At 42.9% G+C, this 23,662-nt stretch overlaps 1 protein-coding gene across 7 annotated transcripts in view; it reads left to right on the plus strand.

Moving 5' to 3' along the window:
• Positions 1-81: 81 nt before the first annotated feature.
• The window catches only part of 2700049A03Rik (RIKEN cDNA 2700049A03 gene), a 173,117-nt gene continuing 149,536 nt past the window's right edge, over positions 82-23,662 (plus strand). For 3 of the 7 annotated variants that reach the window (XR_001780505.2, XM_006516365.4, XM_006516366.4), the window contains exons 1-11: positions 87-1,272; positions 2,889-2,962; positions 4,099-4,168; positions 5,284-5,353; positions 11,478-11,652; positions 13,477-13,698; positions 15,884-16,031; positions 17,996-18,157; positions 20,281-20,404; positions 22,062-22,191; positions 23,425-23,642. Coding sequence is in view for 6 of the 7 variants with exons in the window: in XM_006516365.4 (XP_006516428.1) it covers positions 1,074-1,272; positions 2,889-2,962; positions 4,099-4,168; positions 5,284-5,353; positions 11,478-11,652; positions 13,477-13,698; positions 15,884-16,031; positions 17,996-18,157; positions 20,281-20,404; positions 22,062-22,191; positions 23,425-23,642 (1,592 nt within the window). In the remaining variant the exon portion in view is untranslated. Of the gene's footprint in view, positions 1,273-2,888; positions 2,963-4,098; positions 4,169-5,283; positions 5,354-11,477; positions 11,653-13,476; positions 13,699-15,883; positions 16,032-17,995; positions 18,158-20,280; positions 20,405-22,061; positions 22,192-23,424; positions 23,643-23,662 lie in introns of all 7 variants that reach the window. The other 4 variants (NM_001163378.1, NM_029818.1, XM_006516364.3 and 1 more) reach the window with 3 other exon arrangements.

Here is a 23,662-nt window from a genome sequence, read left to right on the forward strand (position 1 = left end):
AAATTCTAAAAATCATCTAAGAATTAACTTTTGTGATTATCTGTTCGTCAGTGCTCTCTGTACTTTTCACTTCCTTTTCCACGGCAACGGAATCTGTCGAAATTTCTAGAAAGCCTAATATGCTTAACCTACTAGGTTTCTAACGGTCTGCAGTTCCTACAGTGTAAATAACCCTTGATAAACAAAAGTGTTTATGGGCTAATCGAGAATTCGCCATTCCTCTAGGAATACTTAGTACTGTGTCCAAACATAAAGGCGATATTCTGCCTTTAAAAAAAAAAAGTCACATCTCCTGGCAGTCTTTTATGTTGGGAGTTTGTTTCCACCCGGACACGAATGGAAGAGCACCAGAGCACTCCCGTTCCGGTCGGGGGGGGGGGGGTTGGATCTTTGCGCGCATGCGTGCTGACGCTCAAGGGCGGGTTTTCGGGGAAGACGGTATTGACCCGCGAACAACCGAAGCTGTTATTCTATCAAAATCAAGACGGCGTGTGTGCCGGACTCTGTGGAGACTCTGAAGACTAAGTTGAGGTGTCCGAAATTGCGTCCTGACTCGTAGAAAGAAATCTACTAAGCTCTTATGAGGGTGGTGTTTTAAAAAACACGATTTTAACGTTGCCTGCTCGTCTGGGTCTCCTTAACAAATCCTAACCCCGCCTCCACGTCTGTTGGGGTTTTCAGCTGCAGCTCTGGGTTTGGAGGAGTGCGTTTTTATTACGGTTCCCGTGGCTTCTCTTTTGCTCTTGGCATAATTCCTTTGAAATTTATTTCTTCGATGCATTAACAGACTCAGTGGGATCAAGACTTTTTGTTTTGTTTTGTTTTTTGTTTTTGTCGTATTTAGCCCTGGATTAAATGTCAAAATCGAAATTTACAGCTTTATGGATATTTTGCCTATAGACTTTCTAAGTTAATGACTGCTTCATAATTATTTTTGGAACTCAGGTGTTTTTCAAATTCACTTCCACCATTACTTCTTTTCCTGGTACTCAAGGAGAAACTGCGTCCTTAAGTTTTGAGAAGCTAGAATTCCCTCTGTTAAGAACGGCGGGACTTGATTTGTGACTAACCAGATGAAAAACGTTGAGTTTAGCCTGGAAAGGGGGCAAAGGCTTAAAATGCCAGCGAGGAAACTGCGAGAGATTGTTTCTCCAAACCAAGGGAATAAATTGGCTGTGGTGGAAGATGAGCTGCCCCGTGTTCCTCCAGCCCTGGCTGCAAATAAACGTCTTGCTGTTGAAACGAGGACTAGTTCTAATGGAACGTTATGTGGTATGTGATTCCAAATGTTTCAGTTTCCCACCCAGTTTACGTTTTCTCTCTCTCTCTCTCTCTCTCTCTCTCTCTCTCTCCCTCTCTCTCTCTCTCTCTCTTCCGAGACAGGGTTTCTCTGTGCAGCTCTGGCTGTCCTGGAACTCACTCTGTAGACTAGGCTGTCCTCGAACTCAGAAATCCACCTGCCTCTGCCTCCCAAGTGCTGGGATTAAAGGCGTGCGCCACCACTGCCCAGCCAGTTTCCTTTTTTTATAAGTCATTAGTCTTTATCACTATTTTGAGTTGTGCATTCCCCCAAATTTAAAGGAGTCAGTGTTTACATTCAAAAATGTAAGATACAAGTCTGGTTTGTAAAGATGTTTGAAAAGTAACTTGGTTCCCTGGGGAAATAGGATTCAGCATGTAGAATGAGAGAGACTTGACTATTTCCTCTTGTGCACCTCTGCCTCCCGAGTGCTGGGATTAAAGGCATAGGCTGTCTGTTAAATCAGAGTTTTATATCAATCTAGTGTTTTTTGGTTTTGAGACAAGTTTTCCCTTGTCCTGATTGGCCTTGATCTCACAGAAATCTGCCTCTTGAATTCTGGGATTAAGGCATGCATTACCATGCCTGGCTATATACAAGGTTTGTTCTGGTAAGTCTCATATTTTTTTTTTTTTCTGCATTGGATAAAATATCTTTTAGGGTTTTCAAAAATACCACTTTCAATTGTGTGTCTATGTGTAGGTGTCTGGAAACGAGTTCAGGTGCCCATGGCAGCCAGAGTAGCTAAATCTACCTAGAGCTAGACTTAACAGGTGATTGGGAGCCGTCTACAGGAGATTCCAATCTCCAGTCCTTTGCAAGATCAGCAAGCACTTTTATCTTGCTCTGCCATCTCTCCAGTCCCTGAAAATGTTTTTTAAAAAAGACATCTCATTTTATTTTACTGAGAGAGGATCACATTGTGAAGCTCTGCTTGGCCTAAAACTCACTCTGTAGACTGGGCTAGCCTCAAACTCAGAGAATTTCCTCTATCTCTGCTTTTAAGCATTCCAGTTAAAGACCTTCCACACCATGGCTGCTGTTAAAACATTTTAGATCTCACCTGCTTACCTTACCTGTTTTAACTCAGCCTTATTTTGTTAAATAATGAGCTATAAAGTCTTTCATTAGAATGTATTTAAATATATCTAATTTCTCTTACAGGAAAGTGACTTCACATTTGGTTTTTACATTAATACAGAGATTCTCAGTTCTTGTATCATGGCTACACAGTTGCTAAGGGTCAGGTTTTGATTTAAAAGCTGCTCAGATTGGACCCGTGGCTCAATGCTAGAGCTTACTGTGAAAAGAGCCTTGGTTGGGTCCCTGGGAAGAATCACAACCCAGCTCTCAGGGACTCTTTTTTTTTTTTTTTTTTTTTTTAAGATTTATTTATTTAATGCATAAGTATACTGTTGCTATCTTCAGACTCACCAGAAGAGGGCACCAGATCCCATTACAGATGGCTGTGAGCCACCATGTGGTTGCTGGGAATTGAACTCAGGACCTCTGGAAGAGCAGCAGTCTGTGCTCTTAACTGCTGAGCCATCTCTCCAGCCCACTCTCAGTGACTCTTTTGCTTTCTTAGGCTCCTTGGATTTAACTTCTGCAAGACTGTATCACCAGCCTCTGTTAGAAAGTCCTCCTGCGTCCAAGAAAAGTGTAAGTAAAAGAATTCCAAGTCACGTATGACAGGGAACGTTTTGATCTTTGTTCATTTTTATCACGTTTTTAACCTTTGCTGTGTACAAGTAAGAATGGGGGGCCATTTTTGTATCTGAAGGTCAGAAGACAACCTTCAAGAATGTATTCTCTCCTATTACGTGAGTCCCAGCAGTCAAGTTTGAATCTTCAAGCTTGGCAGCTGGTTTCTTCATCTGTTGAACCATCCTACCAGCTCCAGCAGTGTTTTATAGATTATGACTTGAAGAGTGTGGGACATACAAGCATCTGTTGAATTGTTAATCTTGTTTTTGTTTGTAAATTAACACCCATCATCACCTTAACATTAAGAAAAAAATTTTTTTTTTCCATTTTCATTTGTGTACACGGTATGTGTATGTGTGTTCATGTTTGTGTATGGAGAGGTAAGGGGCATGTGTACATGTCATGGCTTGAGCTTGCTGTCAGGAAGCATCTTCCATTGCCCTTCCACCTTATTTCATTCAGTCAGGGTGTCTTAGTCTAACTGACCACCTGCCCTTGGGCTCTCCTGCCTCAGCCTTCCTCTCAGGGCTGCAGTTCCAGGCAGGCTGCCACACCCTCCTAGCATTGACTTTGGTTCTGGGGATCCGAGTGCTGGTGAGGCGAGCGTAACTGCTGAGCGTCTCCCCAGCCTTTTATGTTTAGTGGAAAAAAGGAAGGGGAAGAGCAGCATGGGGTCCGTCTCAGCGCGGAGCCCCAGAGATGGGTTCTAGGCTCACACTCGAGAGCCGGAAACCGGAGCAGTAGATGTGACCCACACAGCACAGCCTTGTAAGGCAGCGCGTGACCTCAGTGACTAAGAAAGCCGTGCTTAGGTTGCAGTGTAGACGGTCAAGTGTGGATTTGAATCAGTTTCTTGTTCCACTTCTGTGTGTGTGTTCACTTTGTTACGTCTCACTATTCTGACTGCACGTTGCTCATTCACTGAGAAATCCTCGTGTGCTTCAGAGCAGCTATGGAAGGTGTAGTGTTGGGAATGACGTAAGTAAAGTGTGCAGACCTGCCTTCCCGGGTCTCAGTGCTCAAAAGGCTATGAATGTCACTCTGCTAGTGCTAATTTAAGCTCATTCAATCTTACTCTTTTATGCCCAAAGGATTTTTCTAAAGATGCTGTAGTTCGGCAGTTACCTTTGAATAAAACAGAAGAGAACAACGCACCAAAAGGTAAATTAATACAGTTGACTCCGCTTAATAATCCGCTTGATAAAGCTGAGTTAAAATGTACAGAAAATACTTTATTTCATTAGTTTTGAATGCACAGTTCTGTGACATTGACCTTGATAACATTCAGTGACATCGAGCCAGGGTTACTATCATTCACCTCTAGACGTTAAGATCCCCCCACTGGGCTCTGTGCCCTCACTCCTCACTCTTGCCCCTGTGACTTTGACCAGCTCAGGTACCTATGTCAGTGGCATTATACAGTGTTAACCTTTGTGACTGTTTTACTTTACATAATGTGCTTAAGCTTATCCACATTGTAGTATGTGTCAGTATTTTCTTTGTAAGGATAGAATTGGCTTTTTTAAAAATTTAGGGTAATTTATTATTTTGTGTGGATAGGTGTTTTGCCTGCCTGTCTGTCTATACACAGCACTCTTGCAGTGCCCAAAAAGGCCAGAGGAGGCAGTCAGATCACTTGGGACTGAAGTTATAGAGGGTTGTTAGTCACCATATGGGTGCTGGGAATTGAATGCAAGTTCTCTTTAAAAGCAGCTGTGCTCTTAACTGCTGAACCATCTTTCCAGTCCAGAACTGGTTTATTCATTCAATAGCTTAGTAGTATTTATTTTGTGCTTGGCATCAAATCCAGGGCCTTCTGCATGCCAGGCAAATCTATTGTCTGTATCCTGAGCTCCTATTATTTTAATTTTTGGTTTTCTTTTCAAATTAGGTTACCAGTAGAATCTAAAATCTATAAAAGGATTTACACAGGAGAAGCCTATTTTGCTATTACAAACTCATTGCAAAGGTTTGGTTTGGGCTCTTTATTTTATTGTGTTGGCCCTGGCTGATCTAGAACTTGCTAGAGTAGACCAGGCTAGCCTCAATGGTGCAGGGAACTTTGTGCCTCTGTATGCTGAGTGCTAGACATGAGCTGCAGATCGAAAATTAAAGTTCATTTTTTTTTTTTTTTGTTTACAAAGTATCAGGGATCGAACCTAGGATCCCATACATTCTGAGCAGGCGCTCTGCCACTGAGCTACATCGCTAGCCCTCAGTCTTGGCTCTCTTTGTTCTTCAGAATCTAAATATATTTTTGTGTTTTAATTTTTCAGCAAATGACATCTTTATTTCTCAGTACACCATGGGACAGAAAGATGCTCTGAGAACTGTTTTAAAGCAAAAGTAAGTTTCATTTACAAACACACTTATAGTGGTATGCTACCTTAAATTAGAAGGAAGCTGTATGTTAGCATATGTTAGATAATCCATACACAGCGATTAAGAAGAACACAGCAATGTTTTAAAACTGACCACAGCGACTTGTAGGGCTGTGGATGTAGCTCAGTGGCAGCATGCACAGTCTAGGAGTGTGAATGTAGCTTAATGCAGGCTCTACCTGCCCTCTGCCCTGCTGTCTTGTTCACTCTAATTGTTAGCACAGCCCCCGTATCTGACAGTGTGCACAGACGGCAAAGTAACTGGAGCTGGAACAGGAAGAGCATTGCATTTGGTGGATCATCCAGACACGTAAACCGTGGGGTGCCTACTTATTCAGCGTGGCTCTGCTGCAACTCAAAAGGAGTTAATAACGGGAGAGATCAGCAAGTACTATAGAGACAGGCTTGTTGAAAAGGCATCAACTGTATTGCATCCAGGGAGGAAAGTAGTGACTTCGGTAGAAGGTTGGGAGTTCAGAAAGAAAAGCTTGACATTAGCTGTGGGCCCAATGCTTATTTGTGTCTTCAACAAGAAGAGCTTTGTGACTCCACATAGATGGTGTTTGGCAGAGGCAATAGCTATATATTATAAAGTTGGGCAGCCAGAAGAATGGCATTGTGTGGTGGGAGGCAGTCTCATCTGAGAAAGCAGGAGTCTCATGGGAAAGCCTGTGGGAGTTGGACTCCGCCCCCTACTAAATCGCTGGCTTTGGTCAAGTAAACCCTAATACCTCCAGACTTCAGTCTCATTATGTAAAATTAAAAATAAGGATGGAAGGCCGTAATAAGATTCTCTACCTTCCCAATTCTATCTGTGGCCGTTGTCATGTAATTATGATGAAGTAATTGAGAAAACTTGGTGACTCAGTTGGGTATGACGAGGTCCGAGATGGAGAAACCAAAGTGACTTGATATGTTTGAGGTGCTCAGAGAACAGTTCCTCTCTTAGCTACGAGGAGGCATCAGAGAGAAGTAAGTGCCAGCACATTCACTGTGCTGCCCTCGGGCCTGATGTGAGGGAACTCAGGGCTGCCCGTGGCAGGTCCCTGCCTACAGCGCTTGAACTCACTTAGTAATTCCTATGTTTTGGTTGATTTCGCCAGTTTGTTTTGGTCTAAATTGAGAGTGCAATGGACTAGCTCTTTTAAAAAACTGAAGCCAGATATCTGTCTGTTTGCTTTGTTCTTGTTTTGTGGTAAGGGGGAATGAACTCAAGGCCTTGGGCATGCTAGCATGTAGCACAGAGCTATTATCCCATCTTGCTGTACTCGTGTGAGGCGCACTGCCTAATGGTGTGTTTGGTGCTCATTAAATAAGTAAGCCAGCAGAGAAAGGGAATTATCGTGTGAGCTAGATCAGTTATGTGCAGCACAGGCACAGGGTAGATTGGTGGTAGCCACAGGCTGGTATAATGGGAAATGGGGAGATAATTACCAGAGAGTCCAGTTTCAGTCAGGATGACTACGTAGTAGAACTTTTTATGTAGCCTGACAAGTATAGGAGATACTAATTACTGATAGAGTAGCTTAAAATGTTCTTACCATAGAATAGTTGTGTAAGGTAATGGAGATATTCATTAGCTTGATTGTGCTATTTCACATTGTATACATGTATCAAAACATCACATTATATACTGCCCATTATACTTTAAATTTGTCAAGTGTATCTTAGCATATCTGGGAAAAACAGTATGCATCATTGATGTTAGTTTTTTTTTCTGTTTATTTTTGAGATTGTATTTTGATTGCAATGTTTTTCTCTTTCCTTTCTTCCCATCAAGTCCTCCCATATGCCCCTCCTCACTTTCCTTCAAATTCTTTTTTATTTTTAGATGTTTACTTAATTTTATGTATGTGAGCACACTGTAGCTGTCTTCAGACACACCAGAAGAGGGCATCAGATCCCATTACAGATGGTTCTGAGCCACCATGTGGTTGCTGGGAATTGAACTCAGGACCTCTGGAAGAGCAGTCAGTGCTCTTAACCGCTGAGCCACCTCCCCAGCCTTCTCCTTCATATTGTATGCTTCTTTTTCATCAGTTGTTACTGGATGCATAGTGTATTTGCATGTGCATATAGATCCCCAGATGAAGCCTGTTGAGTCCATTTAGTGTTACTTGTTATGTATGCTCCAGGGCTGACTGGTTGGTCATATCTTCCCAGGGAAGGCCCCCTCTCTCACTCCCAGCTTCCTTCCCTCGGTTGCCTGTGGTTCTCTGTGTAGGCCTGAGACCTTGTGGGCTTTCCTCATCCAGTTTGCCATGTTCATTGGTGTTTTTCTTCTGCTCACATCTGGGCAGTCATGTTGGTGAGACTTGGTGGGTGTGGCTTGTGATGTTACTAGGAGACACAACCTCACAGTAAAGTCCCAGATCATCTGGCTCTTAGAGTCTCTCTGCCCCCTCTTCCTCGGTGTTCCCTGAGCCTTAGGTAAGGGCTTTGTGGTGGTCATGAGTCATGAGGACTCTGCCCTTTGATGGGTTGTGGTTTTCTGTAGTGTTCTCCATCTGCTGGGAAGAGAAGTTTTCTTGATGCGGGGTCCTCGTTTGTGGGTGTAAGGACAAGTGTTTATAGATTCTTGTTAGGGTTTGTGCTGGTTTAGTAAATTAGTGGTTGTAGATTCTCCTCTAGTGACCATGATTTCACTAGCACTGGCTAGTTAGATTTCTAGTACCTCTTTTGTTGAGCAAGTCTTAAGTCTTCTGAGAGAGCAGTTGGTTACTAGCAGGATATATGTGCCACCTCTGCACCTGGGGGTTAGCTTGCCCTGCTGGTTGTTGATGTAGTTCATGGTGTCAAAGGTGGATAGGAGTGTTGGTTTTCTGTCTCTTTTGGAAGCCAGCAAGGCACCTTCAGGTACCATGGAAGCCAGTCCTCAGGGAGGGGACATTCAGGTCAGGTCAGCTCTGTCTCTGGGCCGTTTCTGAAGTTGCTGTGCCTTTCAGAAGTCTTAGACAGCCCTGGCCAACCATTGAAAAGACGGCTTCTCATGTCTGGCATGGGGTTTTGTCAGGTGGTCTTTGGTTTTTAGAGAGAGTGTTGTCAGCCCAGGTAAAGGAAGTCATTAAAACTATATATTTATACTCTGAATTGCCTGCATTCCAGTTATTTAATTCCTTGTGCCATTTTCAGGAGTCCGTGTTGTTGTTTTACTCCCTCCCCCCTCCCTCAGGAGCCCCACCTCTCCTCTCAGGTTCCCGCACAGATCTGGTGTCTCCGTGCTCCGTGCACCTTCTTCCGTATCCACCCTCCTCCCTTCCCGTGATGCGGAGCTTCCTTTTCCACTGCCCATCCGATCGCCTGTCCTCTGCTCTCCCCCTGTTCCAGTCCCAGCTTCTGGGTTGGACCCTTCCCCCTCCCCTCATCAGATCACGTGTACGCTGCTGTTCCTCTCTTCGTGCTCCCCAAACCACCTACTAGAGCAGTGGTCCCATTGTCCCTCGTTTCTGTACTTACTACGAGCTATGTGTTCACATCTGAAGGTTTAGAGCTAGGAGCCTCCAATTACAGAGCATGCGACGTTTGTCTGTCCTGCTGGGCCTGAGGTGCCTCACTCAGTATGCTTCTTTTCTATTTCTGTTTACCTGAAAAATTCATGATTTCTTTTTTCTTGAGCACTAAATAGTATTCCATAATGTATATGTGTATGGACCACATTCTCAGTATCCATTCTTCAGCTGTAGGACATTTAGGTTGTTTCCATATTGTGACTGGAACAGTAATGACATGGCTGTGGAGTAGGGTATTGAGTCCTTTGGCCATATACCAAGGGGTGGATTAGCTGGGTCCTATGGTAGATTTATGTATTTAGCTTTTCCAGAATTTTCCACACTGATTTTCATAATGGTGCAACAGTTTGCATTCCAGCTAAGGGAATAAGAGTTCCCCTGCACCCTCGGGTGCCCTGCATCCTCTGGTGCCCTGCATCCACGGGTCCCCTGCATCCATGGGTCCCCTGCATCCTCGGGTCCCCTGCATCCGCGGTTCCCCTGCATCCCCCTGTTTGTTGCTGGCTGTTCCATTGATCTTTGCCTCCGTTGTCAAGTACAGGATTGTCTCTGTCATTTCCATCAGCCTTGTGTGTGGGTTTATTCTCCTTAAACTTCCTCCTTGATTTCATTGACCTGTTTCTTTTGTGTCTTTAAACTCTTTGAGTTCTTTGGGGAAGTTTATGATTGCTCTTTTAAGTTCTGTGTCCTGGTGTTATCTAGGTAATTCTCATGGGCAGGCATTTCTCTAGGACTGGTAGGCTTTGGAGAGGAGACACTGACTTGGTCTTTTATATTGTTGGTATTGTCTTAATGCGATCTGGGCATGTGGTCTTCCTTTAAGTTCGTTTTTTTTTTTTTTTTTTTTTTTTTAAGTTTGCTATGGATAGAGTAGGCTCGGGGAGAAGAGAGAATGTGGGGATGGGTTGGGTCTTGAAGTTAGAAGTTGGAATATAGTGCAGTGGTCAGAAGGGACTAGGGTGCTTCCTGTTCCAAGATGGGAGTGTGGAGGTCTGAGTGGACATGTAGAGTCATGAAGTATGGTGGATAGGTAGGAGGAACACTGGCCCATGCCTAGAGCTTCTGCTGTGAAGACCGGACTAGGTAGACCCAGTCTAAATTTGGTAGATTTCAGAGAAGACATAGATGTAAGGTTGTGTACGTAGCAGTCTGTACTCTGGAGGAGGGCGTGGTGTGGAGTCGGTAGTGGAATGAGCACTAATGGTCCTGTGGGTAGATGCAGGTAAGGTAGGTCCAAGTGGGAGTTAAATGTTGGTTACAGTTCAGGAGGAGATGGTGAGGCTAGGCCTAGAGTTAGGATTTTTGGGGCCCTGTGGTAGCCTAGAGTCTGTTGCTGCAAAACAACTAGTCCATGGCACTGACTGGGACCTGGCCTAGACCTGGTGGGTTGTGGAAATATAAGTACTGGGCGTGTGGGGCACTCCCAGGCTACACCCTGGAGGAGGATGTGAGAAGTCTGAGTATGGAATGAAGTGGTAGGCACTGTTGGTTTTCTGGCTTTTTAAATTTTTTTGAAATGTGCTGGGATTGGAAATTAGATGTCATGCATGTAAGCATATACTTCCTGCACTATATCTCCAACCCTTAAGTTTGTAATTCTTCTAAAAGCATTTGGTGAATACAACCATCAGTTCTTAGAATCAGATGCAGCTCTGCTGCCTTTGGGAATTAAACCCTATGCTTTGTATTTGTGCTTCTTGATCATCTGTCTGTCTAACTGCGGCTATGTGGTTGTCATTTGTAAATCATAGTTTCAAAACTGGTATTACTGCCTTCAAGGAATAGCTTTTTAATATTTATTTATTTATTTATTGGTTTTTCAAGATAGGGTTTCTCTGTATAGTCCTAGCTGTCCTGGAACTCACTCTGTAGACCAGGCTGATCTCGAACTCAGAAATCCACCTGCCTCTGCCTCCCAAGCGCTGGGATTAAAGGTGTGTGCCACCACATCCGGCTAAGGAATAACTTTTTATTTCTTTAGTCCTTAATGACCTAAATTTAGTAATACTAACTAAATGACTTTAGTTAATATTATCGAAATAACCACTTAAATTTTTTTATATGTTTGGGTTCTTTTTGCTTGCTTGAATGTCTGTATACCATGTGCATACCTCAAGAAGTCAGAAGAGTCCAATCCCCTGGAACTATATTTAAAGGTGGTTGTGAGCCACCTTGTGGTGGTGTCAGGAATTGAATCTGGGTCTTCTGAAAAACAGCCAGAGCACTTAACTTCTGAGGCATCTCACTAGCCTCTGCTTTAATTAAAAAAACAAACAAACAAAACCCCAAGATGGAGCTGCAGAGATGGTTCAGTTGTTATGAGTGCTCGAAGCACTGTAGAAGTCTGTGTTCGGTTCTGAGCACCTACATCAGGCAACTCACACTCTTCCACAGTGCAAGCTCCAGGCTCACATGCACACACATCCTCTCATGCACATGCTGCACATAACTACAAATAAAACAAGATCAAAGAGAAACCCAGAAGGCCACTTTAGGAGACTCCCAGATTAGGGCATGTAGGCATTTCTTCTAATGGTTCAATGCAGATTTCTGAAAACCTTTGTTTCTTTGTCTTTAAAGAGCTCAAAGCATGCCTGTTTTTAAGGCGGTGAAAGTACATCTTTTTGAAGACACGAGTACAGAAAAGAATACTGTTGCTCAGGAGACTGAAACTCCACCCAATAGAATTGATTCAGCTACAACTGTGGCTGCGGCAACTGCCGCTGCCATCGCAACAGCAGCTCCTTTGATCAAGGTACTTCTCTCTGCTGGGCGTCTCTGGACCCTGAGACACGGCTGTTTGTACAGAACTGACTCTGGCACAGTCGTGTCTGACTGAACACTTAGAGACATGCTAGTTCCCAGTTGGAAAGGCTCTTCTTACGTGTGGTTTGTGGGTTGTTTCTCAGAAACCGTGAAAATTGCCCCTTGTGAATGTGCTGGTTTAGAGAAGCCAGGACGTTATCCCTGTAGGGCTGACAGTCCTTGTTCTGGATGATCAGTCTCTAAGAATCAAAGCCAGGGCCCACATGTGGTGATGGGTAAGTGTTGTCACACTGCGTTGTATTGCTAGACTTGCCTTCCTGGAGGAACCAGAGGATTTTTGCATGATATTTTATATCATAATACTAGCCTGTCAGTTTGTAATGGGGAAGCAGAAATATGGCAGGATAGGCATAAGGTTTTAGAGGCAGTGGGAAGCAGAGTCAAGACTCAGATTCAGGGTTGTTGACCTCCCTAGCCTGGCGCTGGAGAAGTACCCAAGGCTGTGCTTTTCTGTTTTTGTTTTTGTATCCCAGGCTGACCTTGACTTTGCTCTGTAGCCAAGGATGAGCTTTAGCTGCTGATCCTCCTGTACCCAAGTTCTGGCCTTACAGATAAACGCCGTCAGCCTGCTATGCGGTGCGAGGGATCAAAGCCTCGGAGTCAAGCGTGTTGAGCACTCTACTGAGCTCCATCCCTACCGTGTACTCTTTCCAGGCAGGATCTGTCTGTCTGTCTGGACTTGCGTTCCTTCTGTGATTATAGGAATGTGCCATTTCACAGCTCGGGTCTGGAACCTTGAGGAGGGATGGCAAAAGAGTAGAGAAAGGACAGGTGTACATATACACACACATAGAGAAAAGCTGAGGGTCAGGTGGGCTGTATGCACTCTGGTGGAGCCTCATTGCCTACCCCATAACCTGGAACCTCAGCTATTGTACACAGCATGGGAGGCAGGGTTAGCTCCTCTCAGTGTGAAGTCTCTGTAGGGCAGCAGTTTCAGACTGTGAACAGCCAGGAAGAAGCCGCCACAGTTGGTAGTCTTTCTGTGTTTTTGTTTTTCATGACAGGGTTCTCTCCACAGCCTTGGCTCTCTATACAGAGAGCCTGTCTAGGCTTAAAGGCGTGTGCCACCATGACTGTTTTTTCTTCTAGCACACTGATTAATCGTCTGTAAACACATTTGGGTCAGAGGAAGAAGGCTTTGCCAGTTCTGAGTCTGATCCATATGAGTCCAAGGCCTTGGTTCCTGTCCAGGCGAGCTTGGTTCTGTGCTCATGGCAGCAATACACGTTTATTCTCAGTTTTGTCCCCTCCACACATGCCGTCATGGGTGGCATCAAAATTGACTTGGTTTTGCTGTTTCCTTCTCTTTAGTTTTAAGAATCTCCCCCCCCCCGGCATTATAGAATCTTTTGTGTCAGATTTGATGTGTATAAATCATGATTGGCTTGCACATCATTCTTTATGCTGTGTAGATACTTGGTGTGTTGTCGGTTATAGTGTTGTTGTTGCTGTGAGACCTCTCCTTATAGTTGACCTTTCTTCCTTTTGTAGTATTGTATGTGTGTTCACATGGAGGCCAGAATATGTATGTATAGTTCAAGAAACAAAACATACCTAAGGATTACTTGATTTTGTTTCTTAATTTTGTGACTCTAAAATCAAAGGCATGGAGTCATGAGAAATTTCGTGAGCAAAGGCTCAAGTTTACTACCGTCTCAGTACCAGTTGCTGTAAATAACCTTCCTAGGACCTGAGCACACCTTTAATGTCTTTCTACGATGTGAAATTCTATTTTGATGTTTTGTTTTAGGTACAGAGTGATTTGGAGGCAAAGGTTAATTGTGTTGGAGAGTTACTTACTAAGTTACAGGAGACTGATAAACAGTTACAGCGCGTGACAGAGCACCAAGCCAGCGTTCAGAGTAAGCAAGAGAAAGTGCACTGTCATGACCACGACAAGCAGATGAACGCGTTCATGGAGCAGCATATCAGGCACCTTGAAAAACTACAGCAACAGCAGATAGACATTCAGGTATGTGATAAAGCTGTGCGAGCTCCCAGCTCTAACTATTGTTAACTAGTAGCTGTCATAGCACTCTAGGTTGTGACAGTTTGATTTCCTAAATCATGATTGTCTTGCTCATTATTCTTTATGCTGTGTAGATACTTGGTATGTTCTAGGTTATAGTGTTGGTGCTGTGAGACCTCTCCTTATAGTTGGCTTTTCTTCCTTTTGCAGTATTGTAGGTGTGTTCATGTGGAAGCCAGAAGTTAATTTCAATATCTTCCTCAGTCACCCTCTGCCTTATTATTTGAGACAAAGTCTCCCTGACTCCTGAGCGCACCAATTTGGTCGTCCAGCAAGCTCCAGGGGTGTGCCTGTTTGCTCCCTTTCCTCCCAGTAATGAGTCTGCACACTTGACCTAAGCTTGGGTCCTCACGCTCGCTCGCTCGCTCGCTCGCTCGCTCGCAAGGCAAACACTGCTTGCTGAGCTCTCTCCCCAGCCCGGTTACATTATTTTTAAAGCAGTGATTTGTTTATGTCAGCAGTTCCAAGTCTGTTTATATGAATTGGAATCATTGGGAAAGCTTTATAAAAATGCATATACTTTGATGTCTTGGAGGCTGAGGGAGCAGATCTATGAAGGTGCTTGGGTGTCATTGAAAGCTTCCTCAAGATGCTGATGCTCCCATGGACAGAACTCCCTACAATGTGTAGTTGGTACACAGTACCTACAAATGTTCCTGCATTTAGTTTATTCAAAGTATCAGTACCGTAATGCCTTTTGAGTATGATATGTTGAGATATTAAAAGATGAAGAACTAGCTTTACAAATGGCTGAGTTTTTATTTTGGAATTTCCTAGTTCTGGAACACGACCCAGCTCCAAAACATTTTAGAAATAGGAATATATAACCATTGACAGTTTCTTCTTTTTGTCTTTTGAGACAGAGTTTCTCTGTATCTCCCTGGCTGTCCTGGAACTTGCTCTTTAGACCAGGGTGGCCTTGAACCCAGAGATTTGACTGCCTCTGCTGCCTCCTAGCTTGCACCACCACCACTGCCAGGTTACATTTATTTTTCTATGTTCACGTGGGGGTGGGGGTGGGGGTGGGGCTGGGGAGGGGTGTTCTGCATGCGTAGGTGTGCATGTGCTGAGGCTGATATAGGGAATCGTCCTCAGTCAGTCTTCCATGTCACCTTAAAGGTCACCGTGTCTCAATCAAGCTCAAGGCTCATTGATATGATTGGGCTTTTTAGTCGGCTTACTCTGGGGGACTTCTTATTTCCACCTCTGTCTAGGCTTGAATTCAGCATTTGTTTGTGCTCTGGGAATCTGAACTTTTGTCCTCATGCTTGTGGGGAAAGCATTTAACCACTGAACTGTCCCCTCAGTTGCTTTTTAGTTATTGTACTATTTTGAAGTTTTAATAGTTACATTAAAATGTAACACTCAGAAGAATGTACAAAAATTAAATGCTTATTAAGTGCTTTCATTTTCAAGATTTTAATTTTTTTCTATATTCACATTTTCAAGACTTCTTAATAGGGCTTGTTTTGACGTTTTCATGAGATTAGAAATACTTACCGGCATGATTTCAGCCATGTAATAAGGCTTTAGGAAGTCTTCAGTGTGGGACTTGAGTGTATAGTGCACTGTCTAGTGAGAAGCCAGGTGACTGTCAGACTGCTGGGCCCTCCTCTGTAAGCAGTTTTAATTCTCTGGGCCTTGACCCCCGCTAAAAAGCCATTTTCTCTCTTTCTCATCAAGTAAGAAAAAGGCATAGGTTAGAGAGATGGCTCAGTGGTTAAGAGCACTGACTGCTCTCCCAGAGGTCCCAAGTTCAATTCTCAGTAACCACACGGTGGCTCACAACCATCTGTAATGGGATCTGATGCCCTCTTCTGGGGTGTCTAAAGACAGCTACAGTGTACTCATAGAAATTAAATAAATAAATAAATAGATAAATAAATAAACCTTCTGAAATCAGTTTTATTTATTAAAAATTCATTTCATATATACCTTAAAACTTCTTACCATTTTTAAATTATGAATGTTTTGTCTGCACATACGTAAGTGTACCCCGTTTTCATTGAACATTAAATATAATAAGCCACTTTCAATCCTCATAAGTCTCGATATATCTTGTTCCTTGATATCCTAAAATTACATGTAAAATCATTTGAAATTAATGAAATAATGCTATTTCTTCTAGACCCATTTTATTGATGCTGCACTCAAGGCTAGCAGTCTTCAACTTGGCATGTCCACGTCCAGAGCAGTGGGGAAGTATTCTGGAAAACTGGGAAGCCCTAGTGTTGGGAGCAGTGTTTTTTCACACAACACATTTGTTTCTAAACGAGGTAAAATACTTAGTTTCTTGAGAATAAGATGAACCCGTGTTCTTCATGTGTAAAAGGTGGAAATTACTTATAAAGTAGCAGGGTACTTTGTCTCAAAAATAAAATTATTTTTGAATTGTTGATTTTATATCATTTTTTTGTTCTTCAAATAAACTTTAGGTTATTTTAAAGGTTTAAGTTACGAACTACAATAATTCCTGGTTTATGGTTCTAATTAATCAGAAAAAAATTAATTTGTTATAAATCAAAATGCTTGTAATTATTGTGTAGCCCTCTGAGAAGCTAGCTGTGTGGTCATGATTTCCTTGCTTTGTCAGAGACAATCCCCCTAGTACAGTTAGTGCCCAGTGTGCTGTTGGGCTTTAGGAGTTTTAGGGGCACTAATACAACAGAGGTCATGCATCTCTTTCTGTTTTCTCTTTTGTCGCTTGAGGCTGGGTTTTAGATTATAACCCAGGCTGGTCTAGAACTTGCAGGTGTTAGCATGCCGGTCCAGCATGTTCTTTCTTCAGTCGTATTAGAATGAACTTCTAAGCGTGAGATTGATTACTAGGTGTTATTAGGTACTATCCCCCCAGGTGATAGATTAGTATTCCTTGCCACTGAGAATGTAGCGGGACAGAGGGATGGCTCGGTGATCAGCACTGTCTTGAGTGCGCCTGGACAAGACCCAGGTTCAGTTCTCAGCACTGACCTGGAAGCTAACTAACTGCTTATAATTCCATTCCAGGGAATCCATTGCCCTCTTCTGGCCTCATGCTTGTGACGCACAGATGTGCTTACAGCCAAAAACCAACATGCATGGTGGCTCACATCCATTCGTAACTCGAGTTTCAGGAGATCAGTGTCCTTTTCTAGCTCCACAGGCACCGTGCACACACACACACACACACACACACACACACACACACACACTGCACTTATAGGCAAAACACTCACACTCATACATAAGTAAAGATCAATCTTCTTTTGAAAACTATCTAGCAATGCAGTTTTTCCACAGATTTGAGAGTACTCAAATATTATCACATTGATTCTTAATTTACAGGCTTTATCTATAAAGACATTTATAGTTTCCATTTATTTTGATTTCTAGTGAGTATTTTTTTTTTCCTTTTTCTTGGAGACGGTCTCTTTATGTGGTCCTGGCTGACGTTGCTATTTAAACAAGGTTGACTTTGAGTTCAGAGAGATATACTTGCCTCTGCCTCAGTGTTAGCATTAAAGGCACGTGCCACCATGCCCCTCCTGCGTTAAAGGCACGTGCCTCCATGCCCCTCCTGCTTTTTTGAAAGGGTTTCTCTCTGACCTGCAACTTAACAATAGGGTGTTTGCCATTTTGAGAGCTCCAGGGATCTCTGCCTCCCCACGCACATGCCACCACATTAACCTCTTTTAAAATGTGGCTCTGTACCATGCTTGCAAGGCAACCACCTTACCATTTGTTCTCAAAAAAGCTTAGTTTTTTTAAATTAAAAACTAATTTTTGAAACAGTGTCTTATTGTGTATCCCTGGCTGTCCTGAACTCTATATAGAACAGGTTAGCCTCAAACTCACAGAGGTCCACCTTACTCGATAAAGTGTTTTTGTTTTTGTTTTAAAGATTTATTTATTTATTTCATGTATGTGAGTACACTGTCATTGTCTTCAGACACATCAGAAGAGGACATTAGATCCCATTACAGATGGTTGTGAGCCACCATGTGGTTGCTAGGAATTGAACTCAGGACCTCTGGAAGAGCAGTCAGTGCTCTTAACTGCTGAGCCATCTCTCTAGCCCTAAAAAAGTGTTTTGAAGTTAAATTTATCTTTATTATTGTGATTATTTTGTGTGTGTGTGTGTGTGTGTGTGTGTGTGTGTGTGTGTGTGTGTGTGTGTGGTGCTCAGTGGTTGAACTCAGGGCCTCACCATTGGAGACACACCATAGTCCCCTATTGATTAGTTTCTTCCTTTCTGTTAAAGTGCCTTTAAGTGAAGACACAGATTTTGATGGGCAGAAATCTCCTTTAGAGACCCCAGCACCTCGCAGGTTTGCCCCTGTACCTGTTTCAAGGGATGGAAAAATAACAAAAAGGGAAAGCCCTACAGAAGAAAAAGAAAATATGGAAATGAACAGTCCTAAAGGTAGGAATCCAGCAATTAGTATCCACATGTAGTTTTCTTTACGCTGGGACCAAATACCTGACAGGAAGCAACTTAAGCAGGCAGTGTGATTTTAGCCCATGCTATAAAAAGGGATGCATTCAATCATGGGAAGGCATGATTGCAGGAGGCTGCTTAGATGTTGGTCATGTTGAATCTATAGTCAGGAAGCTGAAAGCAGATAGGAAGTGAGTCCAGGCTATAAAACCTCGAAGCCTGTTCCCAGTGACTCACTTTTTCCAGCAAGGCTTTGCCTCTTAAAGGGTCCATAACTTTCCAAAACAGTGCAGCCAGCTGGAGAGGACATTTTCAAACACAGACGCCCATAGGGGAAGATCCGCATTCAGACCGCAGCTCTTCTCTGGACTGATTGCTTCTTTGCGTATGTTTTTGTTATTTTGTGATGGTCTCACTCCAATACGGCCTGTAGCCTAGTGGCCTTGAACTCATGATTCTTCTGCATTCCCCTCCTGACTACTGAGATACAGCTATGAGCACCACCTCTGGCTGGACCTTACAATCAGAGTTGCATGAGATTTGCCCCTTGGGATTTAAGATTATGTGCCTAGTGGTCACTAAACTCTACTTAGATGGCTAGTTTCAGGATTTCCCGTGGTATTTAGATTCTTTAATGTAATTAAGATATATATCTTTTTTTTTTTTTTTTTCGAGACAGGGTTTCTCTGTAGCCCTGGCTGTCCTGGAACTCACTTTGTAGACCAGGCTGGCCTCGAACTCAGAAATCCACCTGCCTCTGCCTCCCAAATGCTGGGATTAAAGGTGTGCGCCACCACGCCTGGTGACAGGTATATATAATTTTATTACCTTCAGATTACTTAAAACTTTCAAGAATAGGATTTGTAATAACTAAAAAATAATGTCTTACTGAACACAAAGCTGATCAGAGAATATTTTTTTTTATTGCTTTTAGGTATAGATTTAAGTACAACTCAGGGAAATTAACATTTATCACAACATTCAGCTGGAATAAATGCCCATATATGGACTTAATGAAGCTGAAGAACTTTTCCATTTTATTTGAAATACTATTATGCTCCTGAGCCTTAAAATGTAGCCCTTCTAGTAAAACTTAATACAATATTAAGCTGCAGGCTTTTATTCTTGGGATCATTTGAACATTTAAGTCTTTCTTTAGCCAAGTTTTAAGAATTCAGAAGACAGTTACCACACCATAAGTAATTCTTATATATTCTTAAAAACAAGGATGGGGGACATTCAGGTAATTGTAAATATCAGATGAGCCTTTCGAGCCGTATATGAGATTAAAAACCTTACTCTCAAACTGGCCATGGTGGCCACGCCTTTAATCCCAGTGTTTGGGAGGCAGAGGCAGGCAGAGCTCTGAATTCAGTCTACAGAGTAAGACACGTTCCAAGTTCCAAGACAAGACAAGGTCCAAGACAGCCAGGGCTACACAGAAAAACCCTGACTTGAAAAAAAAAATCAAACAAAAACCATTACTCTCTGATAGAGATATGTGTAGACTTTTTACTCATATTAATCAGTTTTTTACAACTCTAATTTTTAATAAGATGGAAATATTTTGTCTCCCCTGATGAGTGTATTTATGCCCATATTGTCTTCATTTCTTTTCAAGTGCAATAACTGAACCCCATGGGTTAAGTAATTTATAAAGAAAAGAGGTTTATTTAGCTTCCTGTTCCAGACATTCAAAGCATGACAGTGGGTGGTGTCTGTTTGCTCTGATTCTCTGCTGGGCCATGGTGTGGCGGAAGGCATTACATGGCAAGAAAGCCAGCTAGCCAGAGAAAGCTTGGTCTTACTACAGAGTTGCTCCTTTGATAACTAATCCACTCGTGGGATAGAGTCCATATGACCTAGTCACATCCCGAGGACTTCACATTTCTAATACCACTAATACGTAACTTTGAGAATTAACTTTCCAACACATGGAATGTAGGGAATACTTGCAAAGAACCATAGTGGTTCTAGAGTGAGTTGAGTAGATAGTAATCATAAGAGCTTAATTTAGATGGAGAGGAGATGCACGGGAAATGGAATACAAAGGAGAAATGAACTAATTTGGAAAATGACATGACAGTCATTTTTTTTTTCTGTTGTAGGAAATGTAAGACTGTTGGAACAAGTACTGAATAGTAATGAGTGTTTGACAAGAAAGACTGAATCATCAGATATAACCTCACTAACTCAGCCAAAAATGGGATGGAATTTAGAGAAAAGAGACAGGTAAAAACAAGAGATTGCAACTAGTAGGACTAGAAAAAGCTGTTCACAATCTAACATTTTCTTTAGGAATTCAATGACATCATTGCTTTCTAATGAGAACTGAGCATTTGAGGCAGTACAGTGACTCGGAGTCTTCCAGGGCTCACTTGCAGGTGACTCTTGTTGATGCTGGACCAGGTGTGGAATCTGAATTCTTTGTCGTGTGAACACACTGGAGTCTCTGTTTGTTAGCTTAGTCTGTTGGAGATTTGGTACGTTTTTTTTTTTTTCTACTTTGAACTGACAAATCTCCTTTGTTAAGTGTGTGTTCACTTCCTACCTGGATATCGCCTCTCAGCTACCCGTGAGAACCTCAGACCTCCTCTGGTCTTCCCTGGGCACACATGGAGTCCTCTGTGATGATAGTGCTTTACTGTGAATGCCTCATTGTCTAGATTTAAAGTGTCTGTTGGCCACAGTGTTCAATCACTGAGCTATTCGATCGATCAGGTGTCTGAGCTATTACACAGATATCTCTGTGGTTGAAAAAAACCATGAAAATGTTTGTCCTTCGGCTCAGTGTGATTAGGCTGTGTAATGATAAGCCTGATGGAGAATACTCAAGGAAGCTCCAAACTTGTTCCTCCCTTCCATGGGGTGAAGCTAGTGGTTTTCAAGGCTACAGAGCTTGGGAAGTGTCTTACGTATGGGCAAGTTTATACAAATATGCAAGCTAGACCTGATGGATGTGCATGCCCAGCACTTGTGAAACAGAGGCAGACAGAGCTCTGTGAGTTCAAGGCTAGCCTGGTCTACATAGTGAGACCGTCTCTCACAGAACCCAAGACCACATGTGTTCAGCTTGCTCCTCTAACTCTGAACCAACTCCTTTGCTTTAGTAAACTCTCGTTGGTCTGTTACAGGCTTCTGAATCGGGTTTTGATGAGTTTCGAGTGTTCTCATTGCCTGTGGAGGGGCAGCTTGTCAAACGCTCCTTCTCTGTTCTCTGAGAGCGTCTGACTCACAGCTGCTTGTAAGCAGGAGCCTTTTCTGCCTTTTTCCTGATGCACTTAAGTGTCTCTCATCAGATTTGTTTTCAGCCTTTGAGACTTACTGCTAAATGAGTTAACCCTTTCTTGTTCTTTCTGAACTCTGGCTGCTTCAACTCAGCTGTTCTGGCTCAAACTCCTCTCCAAGTTGACTGATTCAGTCTGACTTTTTGCTTTGCTTGGCCTCAGACTAACTCTGGCAATTTGTTTTAATCTTCTGGCTGCTACTTATTTTCTGGCTCATTCTGTCTACTGTCTGGCTGGTCGCCTGTGTCTAGCTTGTCCTCTGTCTACAACCTCCCTCTTCCCTTTCCTCTCTCTTCTTGTGAGAGTTGGGCATATTTTATTCTGTCAGATCTTTCTCTGATTGGTCACTTTGTCTGTCACTCAATTAGACATGACTTTCAAACATGGATACTTCCATCTACAAACTAACTTTACTTTGTTTGGGATTAAAGCTGTACACTAAGGGCGTGTCTGTATTCCAGCCAGAGGGTTAAAGGTGTGCACTAAGGCAAGCTGAGCCACACCACATCTAGAAGTAGGTTTTTCAGTAAATAACAATCTCAGGTTCAGAGTGTGATCAAATATCCTGCAACAATTTAGGAAAATCTTCTTGTCTTTTGTAGCACTGAAACTCTACATTCACAAATATTTCCTTCCTCTGAAGAGCGGGGAACAGCTCAAGTACCCGTGCCGAAGTATAATGATGTTGTTCATGATCTTGGCCAGAAGAAACAAGCAAGTGACATGCTCCAGGTAAAGTGGCCATGGTGTCAAAACCCATAATCCTGAGGTAAAAACTGTGAAATCAGGCATGTTGGCACCCATTTGCAATCCTAGCACTGTGGAGGTGGAGGTAATTACAAGTTTAAGGTCATCCTGACATACATACTGTGTCTGAGACCAGCTTGTGCAACATCACACTGTCTAGAAACAGATAGTGTGCTACAGTATGCACACACACCCCGAGTAAATGTAATAATGCAAACAAACAGAAGAAATAAAAAAGCCATTAAAACACTCAGAAGGAAGAATGGGAATAAAGCTCTGGGAAGCGCGAACTCAAATCTCTTCCCTTTACAAACAGCTCAGGCCTGCACTGGGGGATGTCTCCTAGCAAATGGCCAGACCTGTGCCACCAACCGTTTCTGACTCTGCACAGCGTTTTCCTCCCCTCGCGCTTTTTAAATTTTCTTCTGAGGTACTCTTTCTTAGTATATAGCTCTTGATGACCTAGGAATTGCTTTAAACCAAATTGGCCTCAAAGGTTAGGGTCCGGGTCAGGGTTAGAACAGCTGTCCTAATTCAGGGTTAGGGTTAGGGTCCCAGGCCCACAGCTGCCATGCAGGGATCATAGCAGGTGCCACTGCCCCTGTCTTTGCCTTTCTGACTAATAAAGGCGTGTGAGGAGGAGGGAAAGGGGTGTGGGTGGCCCTTGCTTGTCTAGTTCCCAGCATCTAGAGCAGCTTGCTCTTTGTTCTGCTTCCTTCACAAGTAGAGCTTTGATTGATGAGCGGATGACCTAGCACCACTCTTCATTTCCTCTCTGGCACAAATAATGTTTGTAATAGTTTTTCTAACTGGAAAACAAACCAAACAGAAGAATGCCAGTATCAATCACTTTTCATTTAGACAACCTGAACCCTAGATTATATTGATTCTAGTGTATGCTTGCAGCAATGTACTAGCTCTTCTTTGTATTAAGTATTGATTTGTGTGTGTGTGTGTGTGTGTGTGTGTGTGTGTGTGTGTAAGCACGCACATATATATGCAACACGTACCCAAGGATGCCAGAAGGGTGTTAGATGCCCTGGAGCCAGAGTCTAGGTGGTGGTGGCCACCTGATGTGAGTGCCGGGGAATGGGCTCCAGCCCTGAAGAGCAGTGTCCACTCTGACCCGCCCTGCCATTTTCCCAGCACTGTTTCTTTAGTGTAAAGCAGTCAATGTAAGTTTAACATAGTAAATGTCTGCCTTTCATTTCTCTTAAGATAAAGCAATCTCCAGTTACCTTGAGGCTTTCAGATCATCCGCATAATCCTGCCTTGCTCCAGACAACCAATACAAGGTCTGTCTTGAAAGATGCTGCGAAGATTCTGAGAGGAGTACAAAACAATAAAAAAGTACTAGAAGAAAACCTGGAAGCTATCGTTCGTGCAAAGGATGGAGCTGCTATGTATTCATTTATCAATGCTTTAGCTACCAATAGGTGAGGCAGGATGTGGGTGT

Source organism: Mus musculus, chromosome 12 (genome assembly GCF_000001635.26).
Source record: "Mus musculus strain C57BL/6J chromosome 12, GRCm38.p6 C57BL/6J".
NCBI lineage: Eukaryota > Metazoa > Chordata > Mammalia > Rodentia > Muridae > Mus > Mus musculus.